This window comes from Heteronotia binoei, chromosome 2 (assembly GCF_032191835.1).
Source record: "Heteronotia binoei isolate CCM8104 ecotype False Entrance Well chromosome 2, APGP_CSIRO_Hbin_v1, whole genome shotgun sequence".
NCBI lineage: Eukaryota > Metazoa > Chordata > Lepidosauria > Squamata > Gekkonidae > Heteronotia > Heteronotia binoei.
Window position 1 is genome coordinate 593,843 of NC_083224.1, and position 22,208 is coordinate 616,050.

Sequence of the window (22,208 nt, forward strand, 5' to 3'; positions counted from 1 at the left end):
AGAGATGCCCTGTTGGATCAGGCCAGTGGCCCATCCAGTCCGACACTCTGTGTCACATAAGAACATAAGAGAAGCCCTGTTGGATGAGGCCAGTGGCCCTTCCAGTCCCACACTCTGTGTCACAGAAGAACATAAGAGAAGCCATGTTGGATCAGGCCAATGGCCCATGCAGTCCAACACTCTGTGTCACATAAGAACATAAGAGAAGCCATGTTGGATCAGGCCAGTGGCCCCTCCAGTCCAACACTCTGTGTCACAGAAGAACATAAGAGAAGCCATGTTGGATCAGGCCAATGGCCCATGCAGTCCAACACTCTGTGTCACATAAGAACATAAGAGAAGCCATGTTGGATCAGGCCAGTGGCCCCTCCAGTCCAACACTCTGTGTCACAGAAGAACATAAGAGAAGCCATGTTGGATCAGGCCAGTGGCCCCTCCAGTCCAACACTCTGTGTCACAGAAGAACATAAGAGAAGCCCTGTTGGATCAGGCCAGTGGCCCCTCCAGTCCAACACTCTGTGTCACATAAGAGAAGCCCTGTTGGATCAGGCCAGTGGTCCCTCCAGTCCAACACTCTGTGTCACAGAAGAACATAAGAGAAGCCATGTTGGATCAGGCCAAAGGCCCCTCCAGGCCAACACTCGGTGTCACACAGTGGCCAAAGAACCCAGGTGCCCTCAGGAGGTCCATCAGTGGGGCCAGGACACTAGAAGCCCTGCCACTGTGCCCCCCTCCCAAGCACCAAGAAGACAGAGCATCGCTGCCCCAGACAGAGAGTTCCAACAATACGCTGTGGCTCTGAGGCGACCAGTCTGTCTGAGGGCATCTGCGAGGCTGAACCGCAGCCGGGGGAGGGGGAGGGGGGCGGGGCTCGGCTGGCCTCTGAGAGGAGAGGGCTTTCCTGCGCTTGGAAGCCTCCTCCCTGCCAGGATCCCGATTCCGGGGAGGGGCGGGGGAGAGGAGGCCCCTCCCTCCTGCTTCTTGACAGCTCTGCTGTCCCCTCCCCTCCCCCGTGTTGCTCTTTTCACGTCCCAGGAGCCCCCCCCCCCCCTTTGTCAAATTGAACATGATGTCAAATTAGAGCCATACCGGAGACACTCCGAGCCGAGCACCCTGTAATGAGGCAACCTGGGAAATCGATACCTTAATTGTGCAGCCCTTGGAAGGGCTCGTCGGAGCCCATTCCCTCTCCTCCGGCTACGTGCACTGCATGAGCCCCCCGGGGCCCCTCCCCCGCCTCTGGGGTTGAAGGGAGGGTGCTGGTTGGGCCCCTTGGGGAGCAGCTCCCCCCCCCCCGGAAGCCTGGCCTCTGGCATAACCGTCAGGAGGGGGGAGGATGCAGATGGGGCTGGGGGGCTGCCGCTCACCCTCTCTCCGTCTCCCTCCAGGCACGTCTGTCATGCAAGTCATGGCCTCCGATGCTGACGACCCCACCTACGGCAGCAGCGCCCGGGTGGTCTACAGCGTGCTGGAGGGGGAGCAGCACTTCACGGTGGACAGCAAGACGGGTGAGTGAGCGGCCCCCTCCCTTCCCCGGGGCTCTGTGGGGCGGGGCTCTGGGTTCGCCTGGAAGGTGGCTTCTGGGGGGGGGGGGCTGTCAGTGGAGCAAGCTGGAGCTCTGCTCGGGATTGGGCCTGCAGGCCTCTTGGAAGCCTGAAAAGCAGGCGCACCATGGATGGAGCCTCCGACAGGGGAGGGCACAGGGTCGGGGCTCCTTCCCCACTTGGAAACGCTCCCCAGCTGGCTCAAGAAGAGAGGGTGCCCTCCCCGCCACCCCCCCCCCCCCCAGCTGCAGCAGGGAAATGGAAGGAGAGGACAAGGAAGTCTCACCTGGAGTCTGGAACAAAGGTTGCGTCCAGTGGCACCTTTCAGACGCAACGCCAAAGCTGAGACCCAGAATGAAACGCTGCCGGTCTTCGAGGTGTCGCTGGACTCAGCCTTGTACCAGCAGAGCTGCCCCCTGGATCAGCGTCATGTGGAGTGGCAACGAGAAAGGCGGACTGTCAGTGCAGGAAGCAGTGAGAAACGCTTGTCCCGGCGGGCCTCTCACTGCAAAACGCCTCCAGGCATCAGCCACACCGCCTGGAACACGCCGCCGCCGCTAACTAGCGACATTCTGGCTGGCTGGCTGTCAAGGGCAGCTTCTGGGCTGGTTTCATGCCTGCTGGCCATGGCGCCCTCCCATCAACCTCTGGGAAGCAGTTCTCCAGGACTGGGCTTCTGTTAGGGAAGCTGCTGTGATCTAACAGCAAAAATCACCCCTGAGGCCCCCCAAGACAGCCGAATTCTGCTGCAGAGAGTGCCGCATAAGACCCTAAGAGAGGTTCTGTTGGATCAGGCCAGTGGCCCCTGAAGTCACACACTCTGTGTCGCACAGTGGCCAAAACCCAGGGGCCATCAGGAGGTCCACCAGCAGGGCCAGAACTCCAGAAGCCCTCCCACTCTTGATCCCAAGAAGACAGAGCATCACTGCACCAGACATAGGAACAGAAGAGAAGCCATGCTGGATCAGGCCAATGGCCCATCCAGTCCAACACTCTGTGTCATGCAGTGGCCAAAACCCAGGGGCCATCAGGAGGTCCACTGGGCAGGGCCAGAACTCCAGCAGCCCTCCAACTGTTGCCCCCAAGCATCAAGAAGACAGAGCATCACAGCGCTCCCTCTCTACCTGTGACTAAGAGCAGCTGATGGACTTCTGCTCCAGAGGTTTATTCCGTCCCCTCTTGAAGATGTCCATGCTTGTAGCCACCAAGATATGTGTCCTAGTCAGTTACCACCAGTTTAGGCCCAGTCGATGTGTATTTATAGTTAGGATTTTTGGCTTCAATGTGCCTTACTTTGCACTTGCTCATGTTGAACCCAATTTGCTACACTGATGCCCCCTCGCCCAGCCTCACAGACCCCTCAGGATCTCCTCACAGTCCTCCGAAACGCACCGGGCCTAGGACCGCCAACCCCTGCAGGCCCCGCTGCTGACCGCCTTCCGCTCTGCTGCCTGTTAATTAGCAGGCTTTTAATTCGCCAGAGGACTTGCCCTCTTATCCATAACTGTTGAGTTCACTTAGGAGCCTTTGATGAGGAGCTTTAGCAAAAGCCTTCAGCGTCAGATGCGCCCCTCGCCTGCTCTCCTCTCGCATGGGAAGGCGGCCCTGATGTGGGGGGAGCATCTCAGCCCTTTTCTTCCGCCCCCCTGGAAGAAGCCGTGTTCTTGCCGCTGGGAACTGCATTCCTCCTGCTCCCTTGTGGCACTTCCCAAGCCCCCTGCGAGAGGCCTCCTTCCCCCTTTCAACCCGTACATTGCAGGGGGGGCAAGGGTGAGCCCCCCCCACGGTGTGCTTTTTGGGGCTTCTTGGGGAATGCGGAGGGTGCGCCCTTCCTGCCCGCCTTCTTTTGCCAGCTTTGGGGGTGGGGTGGGGGTTAAGACTAGAGCAACGGGCTCTTATCCGGAGACCCAGGTTTGATTCACATTCCATCTCCACCTGAAGCCTGATGGGTAACCTTGGGTCAGTCCGGGTTCTCTGGGAGCTCTCTCAGCTTCTTCACCCGGTGCCTGTTGTGGGGGAGGAAGGGGAGGCGATGGAAGGCACTTGGGGGCTCCTTGTATAGCAACCTCCCCCCTTCCTCCTCCTCCTCTTCTCTTTGCCTTCCTCCCGCGAGCCCCCTCCCCCCCTCCGCCTCTTCTGCAGCTGCGCCCCCTCCCCGCCTCGCATTTGGCAGGGGCTGCCCTTTGAAGACTGGCTGCGGGGGGGGGGGGCGGGAGGGAGCTGGGGAGGGGAGGAAATGTCAAAGCGGGGAGGGGGGCGACGCTGCAGCCTTGTTAGCGTCAAGGTCTCAAGGACCGCAGCGAAGGCCGCAGGCTCTCCAGGCAGGGGGGGCGGGGAGGGGGGCCGCAGCAGCCTTGTTAGCGCCGGGCCTTTGCTTAAAGGTAACACTTTAAATTAAGGATGGCTTTCTAAATGCTCTATTAATATTTGATGGGTGCGCAGCGGAAGGCGCTCCTGCCTTTAATAACTTCTAATAAAGCCGGCTGTAAAAGGGCCTGCCATCAATCCCAGCAGATGATGAGGGGGCCCCAACGGCCGCCCCCCCCCCCCGCTGAGAGGGAGGGGAAGGCTCCGCCGAGGAACCAGCCAAGCCCAGCAAGACCCATCCGCCGCCGCCTTCTCGAAGCCAACCCTCTCCCCAGAAGACCCCTGACCCATGTCCGTGCTGGGGGTGAGGGGGGTCGGAATGCCAGCAGATGTGGCGTCTCCCTCCCCCCCCCTTTCCAGCGTCTGGTCTTGCGTGGTCTGCCCGGCCCTTTCTTCCTCCCTGACTTTCAGCCTCCCGCTGGAGGGAGGGGGGAGGGGGGAGAGATGTCCCCAGCAGTAGCAGAGCCTGGCCCGCAGATGGGGGGGTGGGGGGTGGGCTCAGAGCATTGAGGATCCCGGGGCGGGGCGAGCCTCAGTCAGGGGCCGCAAGGGACGGTGGGTTGGGGTCTGGCCCACAGCGGAGCGGAGCTGAGCTTTGGGGCTGGGTTTGGCACTGCCCGGAGGAGGGAAGGGGGGGCAGAGAGAGCAAGGCGACGGGGCCAGCGGGTGGGCCCGGCTGCTCTTTCCCGGCCGCCGGAGCAGAAGGTTTAATTGCCCATCTCGGCAGCTTAACTCACAGAGGCCTCCTGATCATTAATGCTGTAAAAGGAGCCATAAACCTGGCACATTCATTTTGGGTAATATACGGGCATGGAGAGCCGCTCGCTTTCCCTTTTTGACTTTGACCTGCTTTCCTCCTGCCCCGCCCACTTTGGACTCCGGAGGGGGGAGGGGCGAAGCAGCAGTCCCAGGAGAGGCCCCGCCTCTTGGCACCCAGCCCTGGGAGGCTTTCTGCTGGCGACTCCCCTCTCGTCTTCTCCCTGGCAGGGAAGAAGAAGAAGAAAAGGGGATTGGATTTATACCCCATCCTCCACTCTGAATCCCAGAGCCTCTCACAATCGCCTTTCCCTTCCTCTCCCCCCACCAACAGCACCCTGTGCAAGGGGCAGGGCTGAGGGAGCTCTCCCAGAAGCTGCCCTTTCAAGGACAGAGTCTCAGAGCGGCCACAGTCTCCTTCCCCTTCCTCCCCCAGAACAGACTCCCTGTGGGGTGGGTGGGGCTGAGAGGGCTCTCACAGTAGCTGCCCTTTCAAGGACAGAGTCTCAGAGCGGCCCACAATCTCCTTTCCCTTCCTCCCCCACAACAGACTCTCTGTGAGATGGGTGGGGCTGAGAGGGCTCTCACAGCAGCTGCCCTTTCAAGGACAGAGTCTCAGAGCGGCCCCACAATCTCCTTCCCTTCCTCCTCCACAACAGACTCTCTGTGAGATGGGTGGGCTGAGAGGGCTCTCACAGCAGCTGCCCTTTCAAGGACAACTCCTGGGAGAGCTCTGGCTGACCCAAGAAGGCCATTCCAGCAGCTGCAAGTGGAGGAGGGGAATCAAACCTAGTTCTCCCAGATAAGAGTCTGCACACACACTCAACCACTGCACCTGACTGGGCTCTCAAAGGGGACTCGGTGGGGATGGGATGGGCTCAGTTGGAGCTGGGCAAAGGAGGGGAGGACCCTCTGGGGGGCAGGGGGAGGGTTCTGGGGGAGTGCAGGAGAATGGGACTGTGGTAAGCCCTGCCTGCCTCTCTTGTGGAAACCCGCCTTCCTGCCTGGCCTTCCTGCGAAACGAGGGCGTATTTTACAGACCTAAAGGGGAAATTAATATTTAACAACTGGAGGATTTGGGAGCCAGTTTCCTTTCTGCAGTCTGTGGCTTCTCTTCCTCCACTCAGTCCTCTGGTGGTGGCACTAGACACACCCACAGCTCCAAGAAAGAAATCCCTGGAGCTTTGGGGCATGCCGTGTGTGTGTGTGTGCGCGCGCTCATGCAAGTTGTATGTGTGCAGTTTGGGGAGGGAGTCCATTGGGGTCCAAGGCCACAGAGTCCCACCCTCCAAAGCAGCCTTTTCTCCTGGGGAGCTGACTTCTGGAGCTCAGTTGTAATCCCAGGAAGTCTCCAGTCAATGACTGGAAGTTGGCAACCCTAGTTAGGAGGCAGAAGGCAGCGTATCCCCCTACTCAGGCCTGGCTCCAGAGTAGCCCACGCATTGGGGGAGGGCTCTCTGAGTCAGGGATGGGCTGCTGCAGGCCCTCCACCAGGGTTGGAGCTCCTCCTCCTCTTTGGCAGTCGGCTCCCAGGGGGTGTGTTGGGGGGTGTGAAGGGGTACCCTGAAGGGCTGGCACAGGGGGCACAGGTGGAACCAGGAGGAATAATGCTTTGCTCTGGCAATGGCTGCATTTATTTTGCTGCTGCACACAATGCACACAGAGAAAGAAGAAGAAGAAGAAGAAGAAGAAGAAGAAGAAGAAGAAGAAGAAGAAGAAGAAGAAGAAGAAGAAGAAGAAGAAGAAGAAGAAGAGAAGAGAAGAAGAAGAAGAAGATTGATGATGATGGATTTATATCCCACGCTCCACTCAGAGTCTCAGAGCGGCTCACAATCTCTTTTATCTTCCTCCCCCACACAGACACCCTGTGAGGTGGGTGGGGCCAAGAGGACTAACAGCAGCTGCCCTTTCAAGGACAACTCCTGCGAGAGCTATGACTGACCCAAGACCATTCCAGCAGCTGCAAGTGGAGAAGAAGAAGACCCTAGATTTATACCCCACCCTATACTCAGAATCTCAGAGACTCAGAGTGGTCACAATCTTCTTTTACCTTCCCCCCCCACAACAGACACCCTGTGAGGTGGGTGGGGCCAAGAGAGCTCTTCCAGCAGCTGCCTTTCAAGACATCACTGTGAGAGCTATGGCATTTCAGCAGCTGCAAGTGGAGGAGTGAGGAATCAAACCCGGTTCTCCAGATAAGAGAGCTATGGCTGCCCAAGGCCATTCCAGCAGCTGCAAGTGGAGGAGGGGGAATCAAACCGGTTCTCCCAGATAAGAGAGCTATGGCTGACCAAGGCCATGCTAGCAGGTGCAAGTGGAGGAGTGGGGAATCAAACCCGGTTCTCCCAGATAAGAGAGCTCTGGCTGACCCAAGGCCATCTCAGCAGGTGCAAGTGGAGGAGCGGAGAATCAAACCCGGTTCTCCCAGATAAGAGAGCTCTGGCTGACCCAAGGCCATTCCAGCAGCTGCAAGTGGAGGAGTGGGGAATCAAACCCAGTTCTCCCAGATAAGAGAGCTATGGCTGACCCAAGGCCATTCCAGCAGCTGCAAGTGAAGGGTGGGGAATCAACCCGGTTCTCCCAGATAAGAGAGCTCTGGCTGACCCAAGGCCATTCCAGCAGCTGCAAGTGGAGGAGTGGGGAATCAAACCTGGTTCTCCCAGATAAGAGAGCTATAGCTGACCCAAGGCCATTCCAGCAGCTGCAAGTGGAGGAGTGGGGAATCAAACCCGTTCTCCCAGATAAGAGAGCTATGGCTGACCCAAGGCCATTCCAGCAGCTGCAAGTGGAGGAGTGGGGAATCAAACCCGGTTCTCCCAGATAAGAGAGCTCTGGCTGACCCAAGGCCATTCCAGCAGCTGCAAGTGGAGGAGGGGGAATCAAACCCGGTTCTCCAGATAAGAGAGCTCTGGCTGGCCCAAGGCCATTCCAGCAGGTGCAAGTGGAGGAGTGGGGAATCAAACCCGGTTCTCCCAGATAAGAGAGCTCTGGCTGACCCAAGCCCATTCCAGCAGCTGCAAGTGGAGGAGCGGAGAATCAAACCCGGTTCTCCCAGATAAGAGAGCTCTGGCTGACCCAAGGCCATTCCAGCAGCTGCAAGTGGAGGAGTGGGGAATCAAACCCAGTTCTCCCAGATAAGAGAGCTATGGCTGACCCAAGGCCATTCCAGCAGGTGCAAGTGGAGGAGTGGGGAATCAAACCCGGTTCTCCCAGATAAGAGAGCTATGGCTGACCCAAGGCCATTCCAGCAGCTGCAAGTGGAGGAGTGGGGAATCAAACCCGTTTCTCCCAGATAAGAGAGCTATGGCTGACCCAAGGCCATTCCAGCAGGTGCAAGTGGAGGAGTGGGGAATCAAACCCAGTTCTCCCAGATAAGAGAGCTCTGGCTGACCCAAGGCCATTCCAGCAGCTGCAAGTGGAGGAGTGGGGAATCAAACCCGTTTCTCCCAGATAAGAGAGCTCTGGCTGACCCAAGGCCATTCCAGCAGGTGCAAGTGGAGGAGTGGGGAATCAAACCCGGTTCTCCCAGATAAGAGAGCTCTGGCTGACGCAAGGCCATTCCAGCAGCTGCAAGTGGAGGAGTGGGGAATCAAACCCGCTTCTCCCAGATAAGAGAGCTCTGGCTGACCCAAGGCCATTCCAGCAGCTGCAAGTGGAGGAGAGGGGAATCAAACCCGGTTCTCCCAGATAAGTGAGCTCTGGCTGACCCAAGGCCATTCCAGCAGCTGCAAGTGGAGGAGGGGGAATCAAACCCGGTTCTCCCAGATAAGAGAGCTCTGGCTGACCCAAGGCCATTCCAGCAGCTGCAAGTGGAGGAGTGGGGGAATCCAACCCGGTTCTCCCAGTTAAGAGAGCTCTGGCTGACCCAAGGCCATTCCAGCGGGTGCAAGTGGAGGTGTGGGGAATCAAACCCAGGTCTCCCAGATAAGAGAGCTCTGGCTGACCCAAGGCCATTCCAGCAGCTGCAAGTGGAGGAGTGGGGAATCCAACCCGGTTCTCCCAGATAAGAGAGCTCTGGCTGACCCAAGGCCATTCCAGCGGGTGCAAGTGGAGGAGGGGGAATCAAACCCGGTTCTCCCAGATAAGAGAGCTCTGGCTGACCCAAGGCCATTCCAGCAGCTGCAAGTGGAGGATTCGGGAATCAAACCCGGTTCTCCCAGATAAGAGTCCGCACACTTCACCACTACACCGTACTGGCTCTCTTATCTCCTTGCCCCACAGGTTGGGAGTCAAGGGCTAATGAAAGGAGGGCAGGATGTGGTCGGGTGCCTGGCAGGCAGGTGATGTACCAGAGGGCTGGCTCGGTTCTCCAGTGGCTTCTAGCCAATCATGGGCAGATTTCCCAGCTCTCTTCCAGGGGCTCCTGAAAGATGCACCCTCTGATAGCCTTCCCTCTTACTCCTCTCCAGAGCTGCAATCAGAGGAAGTGGGTCTGCCTTTGGGGGAGGGGGGCACTTCCTGCCTTGGCCCCAGAAGTCCTTGCAGGAGGGTCACAAGGAGTGCAGTTGCCATGGCAGTCGAGGAGGCCCCCTTCTCCTGTGTGAGTCTTCAAGAGCCATGCATGCAAGGCCGCCCGCTACTGAGGGCCAGGTGCAGACAGCTGCACACCTCCCGCCCCCATCTCTTTCCTGCCACCTGGTCAGAGAGCCCTTGGCCACCTCCCACAGACAGAGTCTCCCACCTGAAGGCCTCTTGTTAAGGGGCCCAAAGGGGTCTGCCAGGAAGAGAGAGGAGAGGGAGCAGCATGGCCATCCATCAACGGTCCATTTTGAGGTCACAACAGCAGGACATCACAATGCAAACAGGTGTGAGGCCCTATGGTTCTCCAACACAGGTCTCTGGGGGTCAAGGGTTACTCTAAGCCCATCACAGCCATGAAAGATCAGTCATCCACCTGTGCTTGAAGAACGCCACAGCGCCACCCAGCATGTGGCCACTCATGGAACTGCAGCCTGGGCCAAGCCCGGTGCCTGGGGGAGCCAATCAGAGTGGAGATGGGGCTGTATTAGCGCAACAAGTGTGTTGTGGAATCATAGAGTTGGAAGGGACCTCCAGGGCCATCTAGTCCAACCCCCTGCGGAATGCAGGAAATGCACAAGAAACTCCTCCCCCCCACACACACAGTTGTCCCTGCTCTGCACCCTGAAGATGGCAAAAAAAACAAAAAACCCTCCAGGATCCTTGGACTGTTAGGGTTTAGAGACACTTTAGCAGAGCTGCGTGGAGAGAACCACAATAAACAAGCCAGGCACACGTTTTAGCTTAAGAATAAAGTAGTTTACTTTTACTATGAGGAAAGGGTTACTGGGATTACTAGAAAACAAATAAGGACTCAATACCCTTACTAGCTTCTAAGCTACATCTCGACTCTATGGAGTCCAAACTCTAACTGCTTGGAGATCTGACGGCTTACACAAAGGGCAATAAAACTGACCAAATGGTTTCCCCCAGACCACTTCCCAAATATATGGATTACCCAATTAGGGCTCTTCTTCAATGGTCACTTTACATTTTGACACCTAGCCTGAGCGGGAAATACGTGCAAACATTCTCATTGGCCCTATCTCTCACTGGCTAAGCATCAGCATGCATATACACACATTTAATTAACTCATGACAACAGGAAGTGAAATTGCAATAGAAAACCCAACATGGACAAACTGGACTGGAGAAAAATTGCTGCCTGACCCCAAAGTGGTGATCAGCATTTTCCTGGGCGTGTAAGAAGGGGCCACGAGAACTAAGCACTGGTGCAGCCCTTCCTGCCCTCCCTCTCATGGTCTGCCCAAGTTCACAGAATCAGCATTGCTGCCAGATGGCCATCTAGCCATCTAGTGGTTAAGTGCGTGGACTTTTATCTGGGAGAACCGGGTTTGATTCCCCACTCCTCCACTTGCACCTGCTAGCATAGCCTTGGGTCAGCCAGAGCTCTCTTATCTGGGAGAACCGGGTTTGATTCCCCACTCCTCCACTTGCACCTGCTAGCATGGCCTTGGGTCAGCCATAGCTCTGGCAGATTTGTCCTTGAAAGGGCAGCTGCTGTGAGAGCCCTCTCCAGCCCCACCCACCTCACAGGGTGTCTGTTGTGGGGAGGAAGGGAAAGGAGATTGTGAGCCACTCTGAGACTCTTCGGAGTGGAGGGCGGGATATAAATCCAATATCTTCATCTTCATCTTCTTAAATTCACAGGATCTTCATTGCTGTCAGATGGCCACCTAGCCTCTGCTTAAAAACCTCCAAGGAAGGACAACTCACCACCTCCGGAGGAGGAAGCCTGGTAGAATTCTAGAGTGGAAGGGACCTCCAGGGTCATCTAGTCCAACCACCTGCACAATGCAGGAAACTCACAAACACCTCCCCCTAAATTCACAGGATCATCATTGCTGTCAGATGGCCATCTAGCCTCTGTGGAAAAACCTCCAAGGAAGGAGAGCCCACCACCTCCCGAGGAGGAAGCCTGTTCCACTGAGGAACCATTCTAATGGTCAGGAATCATAGAATCCTAGAGTTGAAGGGACCTACAGGGACATCTAGTCCAACCCCCTGCACAATGCAGGAAACTCACAAACACCTCCCCCTAAATTCACAGGATCTCCATTGCTGTCAGATGGCCATCTAGCCTCTGTTTAAAAACCTCCAAGGAAGGAGAGCCCAGCACCTCCCAAGGAGGAAGCCTGTTCCACTGAGGAACTGCTCTAACAGTCAGGAAGTTCTCCCAATGTTTAGGTGAAAACTCTTTTGATTAAATTTATGATTAACCGTTGGTTCTGGTCCAACCTTCTGGGGCCACAGAAAACAATTCCACACCCTCCTCTAGATGATAGCCCTTCAAGGACTTGAAGATGGTGATCATATCACCTCTCAGTCGCCTCCTCTCCAGGCTAAACATGCCCAGCGCCTTCAACCTTTCCTCATACAACTTGGTCTCCAAACTCATCACCATCTTCCTTGCCCTCTTCTGGACCCGTCCAGCTTTTCTATATCCTTCTGAAATTCTGGTGCCCAAAACTGAGCACAAGACTCCAGGTGAGGTCTAAGCAGAGCACAGCAGACACCATCACTTCACTTGATCTGGACACTACTGTTGAAACAGCCCAAAATTACATTGGCCTTTTTAGCCACCGCAACACACTGCTGACTCATGTTCAGTGTATGGTCTACTAAGAACCCTTGATCCTTTTTGCACAAACTACTGCTGAGACAAGTCTCCCTCATCCTATAATGAGGCATGTTGAATCATGTTTAGTGGGCCATACGCTGAACAGTGTGATGTGGTGGCTAAAAAAGGCCAATGCAATTTTGGGCTGTATCAACAGAAGTATGGTGTCCAGGTCACGTGATGTGATGGTATCGCTTTACTCTGCTCTGGTAAGACCTCTCCTGGAGTCTTGTGTTCAGTTTTGGGCACTGCATTTTAAGAAGGATACAGACAAGCTGGAATGGCAGCCTTCGAGCTGTGCCTGAATGAGACTGGTCAGGGCTGCTTTAGGCTGATCCTGCACTGAACAGGGAGCTGGACTAGATGGCCTTTATGGCCCCTGCCAAGTCTGGGATTCTGTGGTTCTATCACAATGCATTCTACATGGGGCAGCCCTTGGACTGACTGGAAGCCATAAGTGCAGAATGCTGCAGCCGGGAAGGATGTTGAATGGAGCGGATTGTAGGGACCATATCAGTAGGGCCGGCTCGCCCACTAGGGGGCCAGGAAGGGGGTGTGTCAAATTGGGCTCCTCCCTGCCCCAAACAATTGGCTATTTGTCTCCTCCCCCCCCCCACCACTGAGAGCCAGTTTGGTGTAGTGGTGAAGTGCGCGGACTCTTATCTGGAGAACCGGGTTTGATTCCCCACTCCTCCACATGCACCTGCTGGAATGGCCTTGGGTCAGCCATAGCTCTCGCAGGAGTTGTCCTTGAAAGGGCAGCTTCTGGGAGAGCCCTCTCAGCCCCACCTTCCTCCCAGGGTGTCTGTTGTGGGGGGAGAAGATATAGCAGATTGTAAGCCACTCTGAGTCTCTGATTCAGAAAGAAAAGTGGGGTATAAATGTGCAATCATCTTCTTGGTCAGAAGGCCATCCTGGAGCATTTCAACTCCCCCTCCCCTCAGAACACTGCCTCTCTTGTTCTGCATGCCCCCCCCCCAACCTCTCCCATTTCCTCAGGGGTGGCTGCTCTTTATAGAGCCTAAGATGAAGTCCCTCAGAAAGACCTGATCTGCTCACCAGCCCCTTTTGCTTCTCGTTGATGGTTGAAACAGCCAGCCAGGGAAGAAATGCTTGTGTGGATCTCACGGAGTGCAGCTGCTGAAAGGGAGCTGGCGGGGGAGGGCACGGCAGCCCCCCTCTCCCCCTCCCTCCCTGCTACCAGGATTCCCTTGGAAAGCCTGACTTCCCCACGGGTTGTGGCTCGCTGGCCTTACAGACCTTGGCTCCCCCCACCTCTTCCCTGCCTGACACCACTTCCATGGGGCTGCCGCTCTCCTGCTCTCCGCAAATCTCCCGGGTGAGGATGGAGTGCCAGGCACAGGCCTTTGGTCCAGCCCAGACTCAGGGGGCACTGCCAGCATGACAGGACTGGGAGGGCAGACAGCCAGGGAGAGCTGGTGCTGGGGGGGGGGGCAGGGCCACTGCTAGACTTTCTGAGGTCAGAGGCCTCACTCACTAGCCCCCACCCCCCGATTATAAAAAAAAAAAATAGGGGAAATAAAGAGAACCAAACTTGAAACTTTTCACATTTTTAATATACTGATCATTAATATTAATGTTTCAAAAATGTGATAAGTTATAAAAATAAATGTGAGAATGAGTGCTTGGCGGCCACGCCAGGAAGGAGGGTGGTGGGATAGGATGAGGCAGGAGGCCAAGTCACACATGGGGGGGGGAGGGGGTGGCTTGGCTTCATGGTGGGGGAGGACGAGGGGACAGTGGGCAGGAGCCAGAGTCACACGTCAGGGAGGGGCTGCCCATCGGTGCCCCCTAGGCCGGGGGCGCCCTAAATGACTGCCTTCTTTGCCTACTCCCATGCGCCGGCCCTGGTGTGGGGGGAGCCCTCTGCTTTCCTCTGCCCAGCTGCAGGCCCCCCCCCCCGCCCGGGCTTCAGGTCAGTGGCTCTCTTTGGTTGGGCCTGCCTGGTTATCTGCTTGCATGGTGCTGGCTCTTTTTTAGAAGGAAACTTGCCCACTCTTGTTTTGACACTTTGACACCCCCCCACACTGCTGCTGCTGCCCAGGAGTGGAGGCTGAGGTGACAGCCTGGGGTGTCTCAGGCACCTGGGGGCTGGCTGGACTAAGCCCTGCTGCGAGGAGGGGAGGAGGCAGCTTCATGGGTGCTAGCCATTCTGCACTGTGCCGAGCCAGCTTCTTTTCAATGCCGGATGCACAGATCTCCCACCTGATGCTTTTAAGGCAGGCTTGCCTCCCCCCCCCCGCCCCCGCCCTGCTTTTTGGCACGGGATTCTGCAGTGTCCAGCTGGCCTTGGCTGCTTCAATCTGGCCTGGCCTTGGGCCGGCTTCAGGGTCACTGGGGTCTTGCAGAAGGGACCTGCTGCCCTGCCCTTTGGCCTCAGAATGGTGTGGGCTGGTCAGGCAACGTGGGGAGGTGGTTGCATGGTCCATGGGACTCAGCCTGCCCTCTTCCCTTCAGGGGGTGGATAGTGTGTGGATTCCCGCTGCCCTGCCTGCACTCAGGGCAGCGTCGTTTTGAAGAAAAAGAGGTGGTGGAGCTCGCTCATCCAGGGATTGTTCTGCAGCTGCATCTACCATTCGATGGACAAGGAGGTGGAACTCTCAGAAAGGTGCAGGGGCTGTGCTCCTGTGAGTTCCCCTGAATCTGAGGCTTGAGAGAGAGGGAGGTGGATCCAGAGAGGGAAGGCAGCATGGTGGGACCAACCCTTCTGCCAGCAGGGAGTGGGGGGGGGGGGGTCTGCCGGAAGGTGCTCCCTCCCCCTGCAGCTTGGACTGTAATGGACTCTTCCATGGCCTCTTGCAGGTGTGATCCAGACCGCTGTGGCCAACCTGGACCGCGAGACCCAGGACCGGTATGAGGTGGTCATTCGGGCCACGGACATGGCCGGGCAACTGGGGGGCCTGTCTGGCTCCACCACAGTGACCATCGTCATCACGGATGTGAACGACAATCCTCCCCGCTTCCCCCAGAGTGAGTCTGGGCCCCTGGGCTGGGTGGGCAAGCCCCAGTGCATCTTGGGAAGGGCAAGAGGACTCTGTGGCAGGTGGGGCCCTGGGGAGATGCCAGGGGAGATGCCAGGGGAAGAGGCCTGTGCAGAGAGGGGCCTCCAGATCCATGACACCCCTTGGGGTTAGTCCCTCGCCCACCTTCCTCAGAGCAGAGCCTGCTGGCCAGGACCACCCCTGAGGGACACCCACTTCTTAGAGACAGCAGAGATCTCATGCTGGTTCTTCCTGCTCCCCCCTTCCTGGCCAGAGATGTACCAGTTCAGCATTGCAGAGACAGCCCCTGTGGGCACCCTCATTGGCAAGGTGAAGGCCGAAGACTCGGATGTGGGCGAGAACACGGACATGACCTACCAGGTGAAGGACGAGGAGGGGCTGGGGGCCTTCCGGGTGACCACTGACAGCCACTCCCAGGAGGCCCTGCTCTCGGTGCAAAAGGTGAGCAGCTCGGGGGGACTCCCAGGAGCAGCAGATGAGCCTGGTGGGCTGGGGTGGGGGGTGCATGTGTGGGACAGGGCACCCTGAGGGATGTCTGTGTGGCCTGTCCAGAAAGGGCCCCAGGGCCACTTCTCTGCTGCTCAGACCCCAGCTCAGCTCCTCGGCCCCTCCCCACACCCGCTCCCACTGCCCTGGAGAGGGCTGCAGGAAGCTGGGAGTCTTTTAAGTATATAAGAACATAAGAGAAGCCCTGTTGGATCAGGCCAATGGCCCATCCAATCCAACACTCTGTGTCACATAAGAACATAAGAGAAGCCATGTTGGATGAGGCCAGTGGCCCATCCAGTCCAACACTCTGTGTCACATAACAACATAAGAGAAGCCCTGTTGGATCAGGCCAATGGCCCATCCAGTCCAACACTCTGCGTCACATAAGAACAGAAGAGAAGCCCTGTTGGATCAGGCCAATGGCCCATCCAATCCAACACTCTGTGTCACATAAGAACATAAGAGAAGCCATGTTGGATCAGGCCAGTGGCCCATCCAGTCCAACACTCTGTGTCACATAAGAACATAAGAGAAGCCCTGTTGGATCAGGCCAATGGCCCATCCAGTCCAACACTCTGCGTCACATAACAACATAAGAGAAGCCCTGTTGGATCAGGCCAGTGGCCCATCCAGTCCAACACTCTGTGTCACATAACAACATAAGAGAAGCCCTGTTGGATCAGGCCAATGGCCCATCCAGTCCAACACTCTGCGTCACATAAGAACAGAAGAGAAGCCTTGTTGGATCAGGCCAATGGCCCATCCAATCCAACACTCTGCGTCACATAAGAACATAAGAGAAGCCATGTTGGATCAGGCCAGTGGCCCATCTAGTCCAACGCTCTGTGTCACATAAGAACATAAGAGAAGCCATGTTGGATCAGGCCAGTGGCCCCTCCAGTCCAACACTCTGTGTCACATAAGAACATAAGAGAAGCCATGTTGGATCACGCCAATGGCACCTTCAGTCCAATACTCTGTGTCACACTGTGGCCAAAAACCCAGGTGCCATCAGGAGGTCCATCAGTGGGGCCAGAACACCAGAAGCCCTCCCACTGCCCCCCCCCCCAGGCACCAAGAATGCAGAGCATCACTGCCCCAGACAGAGAGTTCCAACAATACACTGTAGCTATTCCCCCACCCCTTTCTATCCCCCCACCACCGCCTTTCTCCAGAAGGTTCCTCCTCTGAGCTCTCTGCTTTCCTGTTTCTGTAGAATGGCAGCAGCTTCTTTGCACTTTTGGCAAACATCCCCTCCCCCTTTGCCAAGATAACTCCGCTGTTCTCCAGAACCAGCTCTCAGTGTTTCAAAGCCCAGAAGACATCAGCAGCCACCCAGCTGAATGTGGCCTTGCTGATTACCTGAGCCTTTGGGGAGGGAAGAGCATTGACCTCTGATGCGCCTCTTCTTGGGGGTCTTGGATGATGCACCTGCAGGTCATGCTTTCCAGGCCCAGCCCCAGAGGCAATGGGGAGCAAGATCCCAGGGGGCCAACCCCCACTGCAGTCTCTCCAGCACCTCGGCAGACGTTGGAACAAAATGCAGACACATCTGGAGTCCCCCCCCGCCCCCCTCTCAGAAGGCTGCTGCTGAGATGCTTTCTGGGAGGGGGTTGGCCCCGGGACTGAGGCCTCTTCCTTCTGCACCAGCTGGCTCCCTCCTGGGGGGGAGGGGAAGGAGGAGCATGTGTGGGGGCTTGTGGGAGCTGCTGGGTCTGGCCTTCGGAAGGTGCCTCAGCCCTCTCCCTTTGGCCTTTCCAGCCCCTGGACTTCGAAGCCCAGCCTGTGCACACGGTGGTGGTGGAGGCCCTGAACAAGTTTGCAGATCCCCGCTTTGCAGATCTGGGCACTTTCCGGGACCAGGCCATTGTGCGGGTGACGGTGCTGAATGTGGATGAGCCGCCGGAGTTCCAGCCCCCCCACGGCCCGATGGAGGTGTCGGAGGATGCCCTGGTGGGCTCTGTGGTGGGTGTCATCTCTGCTGTGGACCCCGATGCACCCAACAGCCCCATCCGGTAAAGCTGGCTTCGCTGGACTCTCTGGGGCACTGGTGGGAAATGTGGGGAGAGGAGAGGCCAGGGGGTGGCAGGCAGTGGAGCAGGAGTGTGGGGAGACAGCCCGAGGGGGCAGAAGCTACGGGAGCCTGTGAGGAAGAGGGAGGGAGGAGGGAGCACCTGTGTTGCAAAGGGACAGGATCCCGAGAAGGGCAACTCTGGACAAATTTCAAGTCCCTGAGGTTTGTAAAGAGAAACTTGAAATCAGCCGAGCAATTCCTCCAAGGCCTCCCAGGCAGCTCTAGAGCCCCGGCCTCCTTTTCCTTTGTCTTCCCTTCTTTATTCCCTGGGTCGACCCTTCCCCCCCCCCCCCCCCACTGGTGCAGCTGGAAGAAGAGATGCTTCCCCCACATTCCCGAGTTCCCTGGAGTGTGCTGAACATGGCCCTACTGCTGAGCATCCACCTTTCCGGGGGCAAGTTACAGGTTGGAAGTCTTGCCCTAGAGAGAGACATGCAACTCTGGGCATGACAGCTTCGAGTCTGGGGGAGCAAGCTGCATGCTGGGGTAGGAAAGCACCAGCCTGATACTCCCTTACCCCACCTTGGCCAGGGGCCCCAGCACAGAAGGCAACCTGCCCCCCCCCCCCGAGGGTTCAGGGCAGAAGTGGCCCCAGGGGAAGCTGCCTCAGGGACCCAGGCTCTGAAACCAAAGGAGGCCCTTGGAATTGCTCTGGGCGTCCTGCACAGGAGGGAGGTCACTACTTTTGCATGGGACAATTTTTGTTTTGCTTTCATTTACTTCGTTTATGCCCCCCCCTTTCTTGCTGAGACTCAAGATGGATTACAAAATTTAAAAAGCAATTTGATCAGACAGCAAGAACAATGCAGTTGGCCTCAAAACACAAAGGCAAAGGCTGATGGAAGCCTGGCATCCCTCAGGGGGGAGGGGCCGACAAAGCCAGGAGAGAATGCAATCGACAGAGGGGGGAGGTCCAGACAAGACTCAGGGGGCCTCAGGCCTCACGGGTCCCCCACCCTTATTGTACCATTCTAAGCCCCTGATTTGCTTTGCTTTGCCTTCCTTTCTCCCTTCTTCCCTTTCCCCTTCCCCCTTCCCTTCCCTTCCCTTCCCTTCCCTTCCCTTCCCTTCCCTTCCCTTCCCTTCCCTTCCCTTCCCTTCCCTTTCTCTCTCTTAACACTCTGTTTCTCTTTTCCCTGTTCTGGGAAATGGAAGGAGCTCTGCGACCTTCCAGGACCCAGCCGCAGAGCATTCATGTTAACTGGCTGTTGCCAGTGCAGCCCATTTGTGGGTTTTGCCCAGAGGAGTCCAGTGGCCACAGTGGGGCACAGCAGCACAAGGGGCAGCCCTGCTTGCAGAGACGTGGCCCTGAGGCAAGGAAGGGCTTGGCAGGGGAGAACCAGGCCCAGGCACTGAACCTGGTGGCATCTGAGATGGGCAGCCAGCGGAGTGCCTGCAGGAGAGGGGCGTGAAGCACACCTTCTTCTTCTTCTTCTTCTTGCTCGGTGTAACAGGCTGCAGCTCGCAGCGTTCTGGAGCAGCGACTGGAGTTTCTCAGTCGTCTCTAAGGGCAGACCCACGTAGTAGAGAGCATTGCAATAGCCAAACCATTGCACGGATCCACATGGCCAGATCAGTTCAGTCCCAGTAGGGGGTCATCTTCTGGGCTAAATGAAGCTGGGAGAAGGACGTTTTTGCCGCTGCATTAACTCGCTTCTCGGCTGCATCCAGAATAACCTCTAGGGCTCCTAACGGAGTGTGTGTGTGTGTGGGGGGGGGGGGTCCGCTGAGGCCCATCAAGAGCGGGAAGCAGAATGTCCTCTGAGACCTCCCCACTCCCAGAAAGGGGCCGTTCCCTCCATCTTGCCCAGATTCGCTTTCACCTTATCCACCCTCCTCTCAGCAGCAAGGCATTAGTTCAGGACCTCTGCAGCCTCACCGGGCAATATGGACAGAGGCGCAGAGAGCTGGGTGTCAGCAGCATATGGATGTCAGCTTGCTCCAAAACCACAAGCAATTCCCCCTATGGGTTTTACAGCCAGGTCAAACAGTGTGCAGGATAAGATGGAGCCTTGTGGAGCTCCCCTCCCCCCCGCAGCTGCTCTCCCTCACCCAGCAGGCCTCTGAGCCCTGCGCACAGGGCCAGTCATCCTGCCGCCCCCCTGCCGCCCCCCCTCTCTCTGCTGTCCCTTTGGGGTGGGGAGGGAGGGGAAGCAGGCCAGGAGAAGTGGCAGCAAAGGGGGAAGAAGGCAGCAGCAATTTGGGGCGGGGAGAAGCAGTGGCAAAGGGAAGAGGTGATTCGGGAGGGAGGGAAGGAATTTTTTAAAACAAAAACGTGGGGGCGCCAAATTGGTCACCCCTCCAGGGCCAGCGCCCTACGCAAGCGCCTAATTTGCCTACTGGAAGAGCCAGCCGTGCCTGCACAGAAGGAACAATTTAGGCCAATCCAAAGCACATCCCATGATTCCCATAAGTGCCTCTGGACATCTTTGCAAGATGGAACAGTCCACAGTAGCAACAAAGAGGTGTGTCCCTAAGAACATAAGAGAAGCCCTGCTGGATCAAGCCAACAGCCCCTCCAGTCCAACTCTCTGTGTCACATAAAAACATAAGAGAAGACCTGTTGGATCAGGCCAATGAACCCTCCAGTCCAACACTCTGTGTCACATAAGAACATAACAACAGAAGCCCTGTTAGATCAGGCCACTGGCCCCTCCAATCCAACACTCTGTGTCACATAAGAACATAAGAGAAGCCCTGTTGGATCAGGCCAATGAACCCTCCAGTCCAACACTCTGTGTCACATAAGAACATAACAACAGAAGCCCTGTTAGATCAGGCCACTGGCCCCTCCAATCCAACTCTCTGTGTCACATAAAAACATAAGAGAAGCCCTGTTGGATCAGGCCAATGAACCCTCCAATCCAACACTCTGTGTCACATAAGAACATAAGAGAAGCCATGTTGGATCAGGCCAATGGCCCCTCCAGTCCAACACTCTGTGTCACATAAGAACATAAGAGAAGCCCTGTTGGATCAGGCCAGTGGCCCTCCAGTCCAGCACTCTGTGTTACATAAGAACATAAGAGAAGCCCTGTTGGATCAGGCCAATGGCCCCTCCAGTCCAACACTCTGTGTCACATAAGAACATAACAGAAGCCCTGTTAGATCAGGCCACTGGCCCCTCCAGTCCCAACACTCTGCGTCACATAAGAACATAAGAGAAGCCCTGTTGGATCAGTCCAGTGCCCCCTCCAGTCCAACACTCTGTGTCACATAAGAACATAAGAGAAGCCTTGTGGGATCAGGCCAGTGGCCCCTCCAGTCCAACACTCTGTGTCACATAAGAACATCAGAGAAGCCGTGTTGGATCAGGCCAGTGGCCCCTCCAGTCCAACACTCTGTGTCACATAAGAACACCAGAGAAGCCGTGTTGGATCAGGCCAATGGCCCTTCCAGTCCAACACTCTGTGTCACATAAGAACATAAGAGAACTCACGTTGGATCAGGCCAATGGCCCCTCCAGTCCAACACTCTGTGTCACATAAGAACATAAGAGAAGCCCTGTTGGATCAGGTCAATGGCCCTTCTTGTCCAACACTCTGTGTCACACAGAGTGTGGCCAATATATATGTGTGTGTGTGTGCACGTGTGGAAGGCAATTTCTCCTGTGGCGCGCATGCACACACACACATATATATATACACACACTGTGGCTAATAGCCATTGATGGACCTCTGCTCCATATTTTTATCCAATCCTCTCTTGAAGCTGGCTATGCTTGTAGCCGCCACCTCCTCCTGTGGCAGTGAAGTCCCTGGTCTAGATTTAAGCAGAGATCATCAGCTAAAGCCAACAGCTTGGCCTGAAGCTGGACAGAGAGCAGCAGATGAAGCATCCAGAAGACGCAGGGTTGTACTGCCCCTGCTCTCTCAAGAGAGACAGTTTGGTGCAGTGGGTTTGATTCCCCACTCCTCCACTTGCACCTGCTGGAATGGCCTTGGGTCAGCCAGAGCACTCTTATCTGGGAGAACCGGGTTTGATTCCCCACTCCTTCCCTTGCACCTGCTGGAATGGCCTTGGGTCAACCAGAGCTCTCTTATCTGGGAGAACTGGGTTTGATTCCCCACTCCTCCACTTGCAGCTGCTGGAATGGCCTTGGGTCAGCCAGAGCACTCTTATCTGGGAGAACTGGGTTTGATTCCCCACTCCTCCACTTGCAGCTGCTGGAATGGCCTTGGATCAACCAGAGCTCTCTTATCTGGGAGAACCGGGTTTGATTCCCCACTCCTCCACTTGCAGCTGCTGGAATAGCCTTGGGTCAGCCATAGCTGTGGCAGAGGTTGTCCTTGAAAGGGCAGCTGATGGGAGAGCCCTCTCAGCCCCACCCACCTCACAGGGTGTCTGTTGTGGGAGAAGATATAGGAGATTGTGAGCTGCTCTGAGTCTCTGATTCAGAGAGAAGAGCAGGGTATAAATCTGCAGTCTTCTTCAAGGTGTCTGTATTGGCACACATGCTCAGATGATGAGAACATGTGCAGCTGCCTGGAAATGCGCTCAGCCCCGTCTCCTCCTCTGACTTGCTGCAGCTCCCAGCAGGAAAGGACTTCCCCCACTCCTGCTCTCTGCCCGGCCCGCAAAGGAGGCCTGGAGCTCAGTGGCAGAGCATTTCGTGCCTCAGTTAGAAGGAAGAGGCAGCAGAGTGAGTGAGTGTGTGTGTGTCTGTCTGTCTGTGGGAAGTGCCGTCAAGTCACTCCTGGCAGCTCCATGAGTGAATGACCTCCACAATGCCCTGCCGCCTTCTCGTTAACGGCTGTTCTCAGGGCTCGCAAACAGAGGCTCCTCATGGCTCCACT

At 56.5% G+C, this 22,208-nt stretch overlaps 1 protein-coding gene across 1 annotated transcript in view; it reads left to right on the top strand.

The window, feature by feature from the left end:
- Positions 1–22,208, top strand: part of CDH22 (cadherin 22) — a 105,462-nt gene that overhangs the window by 45,521 nt on the left and 37,733 nt on the right. Inside the window, exons 3-6 of the mRNA XM_060263772.1 lie at positions 1,389–1,508; positions 14,650–14,817; positions 15,103–15,290; positions 17,100–17,353. Coding sequence (XP_060119755.1) covers positions 1,389–1,508; positions 14,650–14,817; positions 15,103–15,290; positions 17,100–17,353 — 730 coding nt within the window. The remainder of the gene's footprint in view (positions 1–1,388; positions 1,509–14,649; positions 14,818–15,102; positions 15,291–17,099; positions 17,354–22,208) is intronic.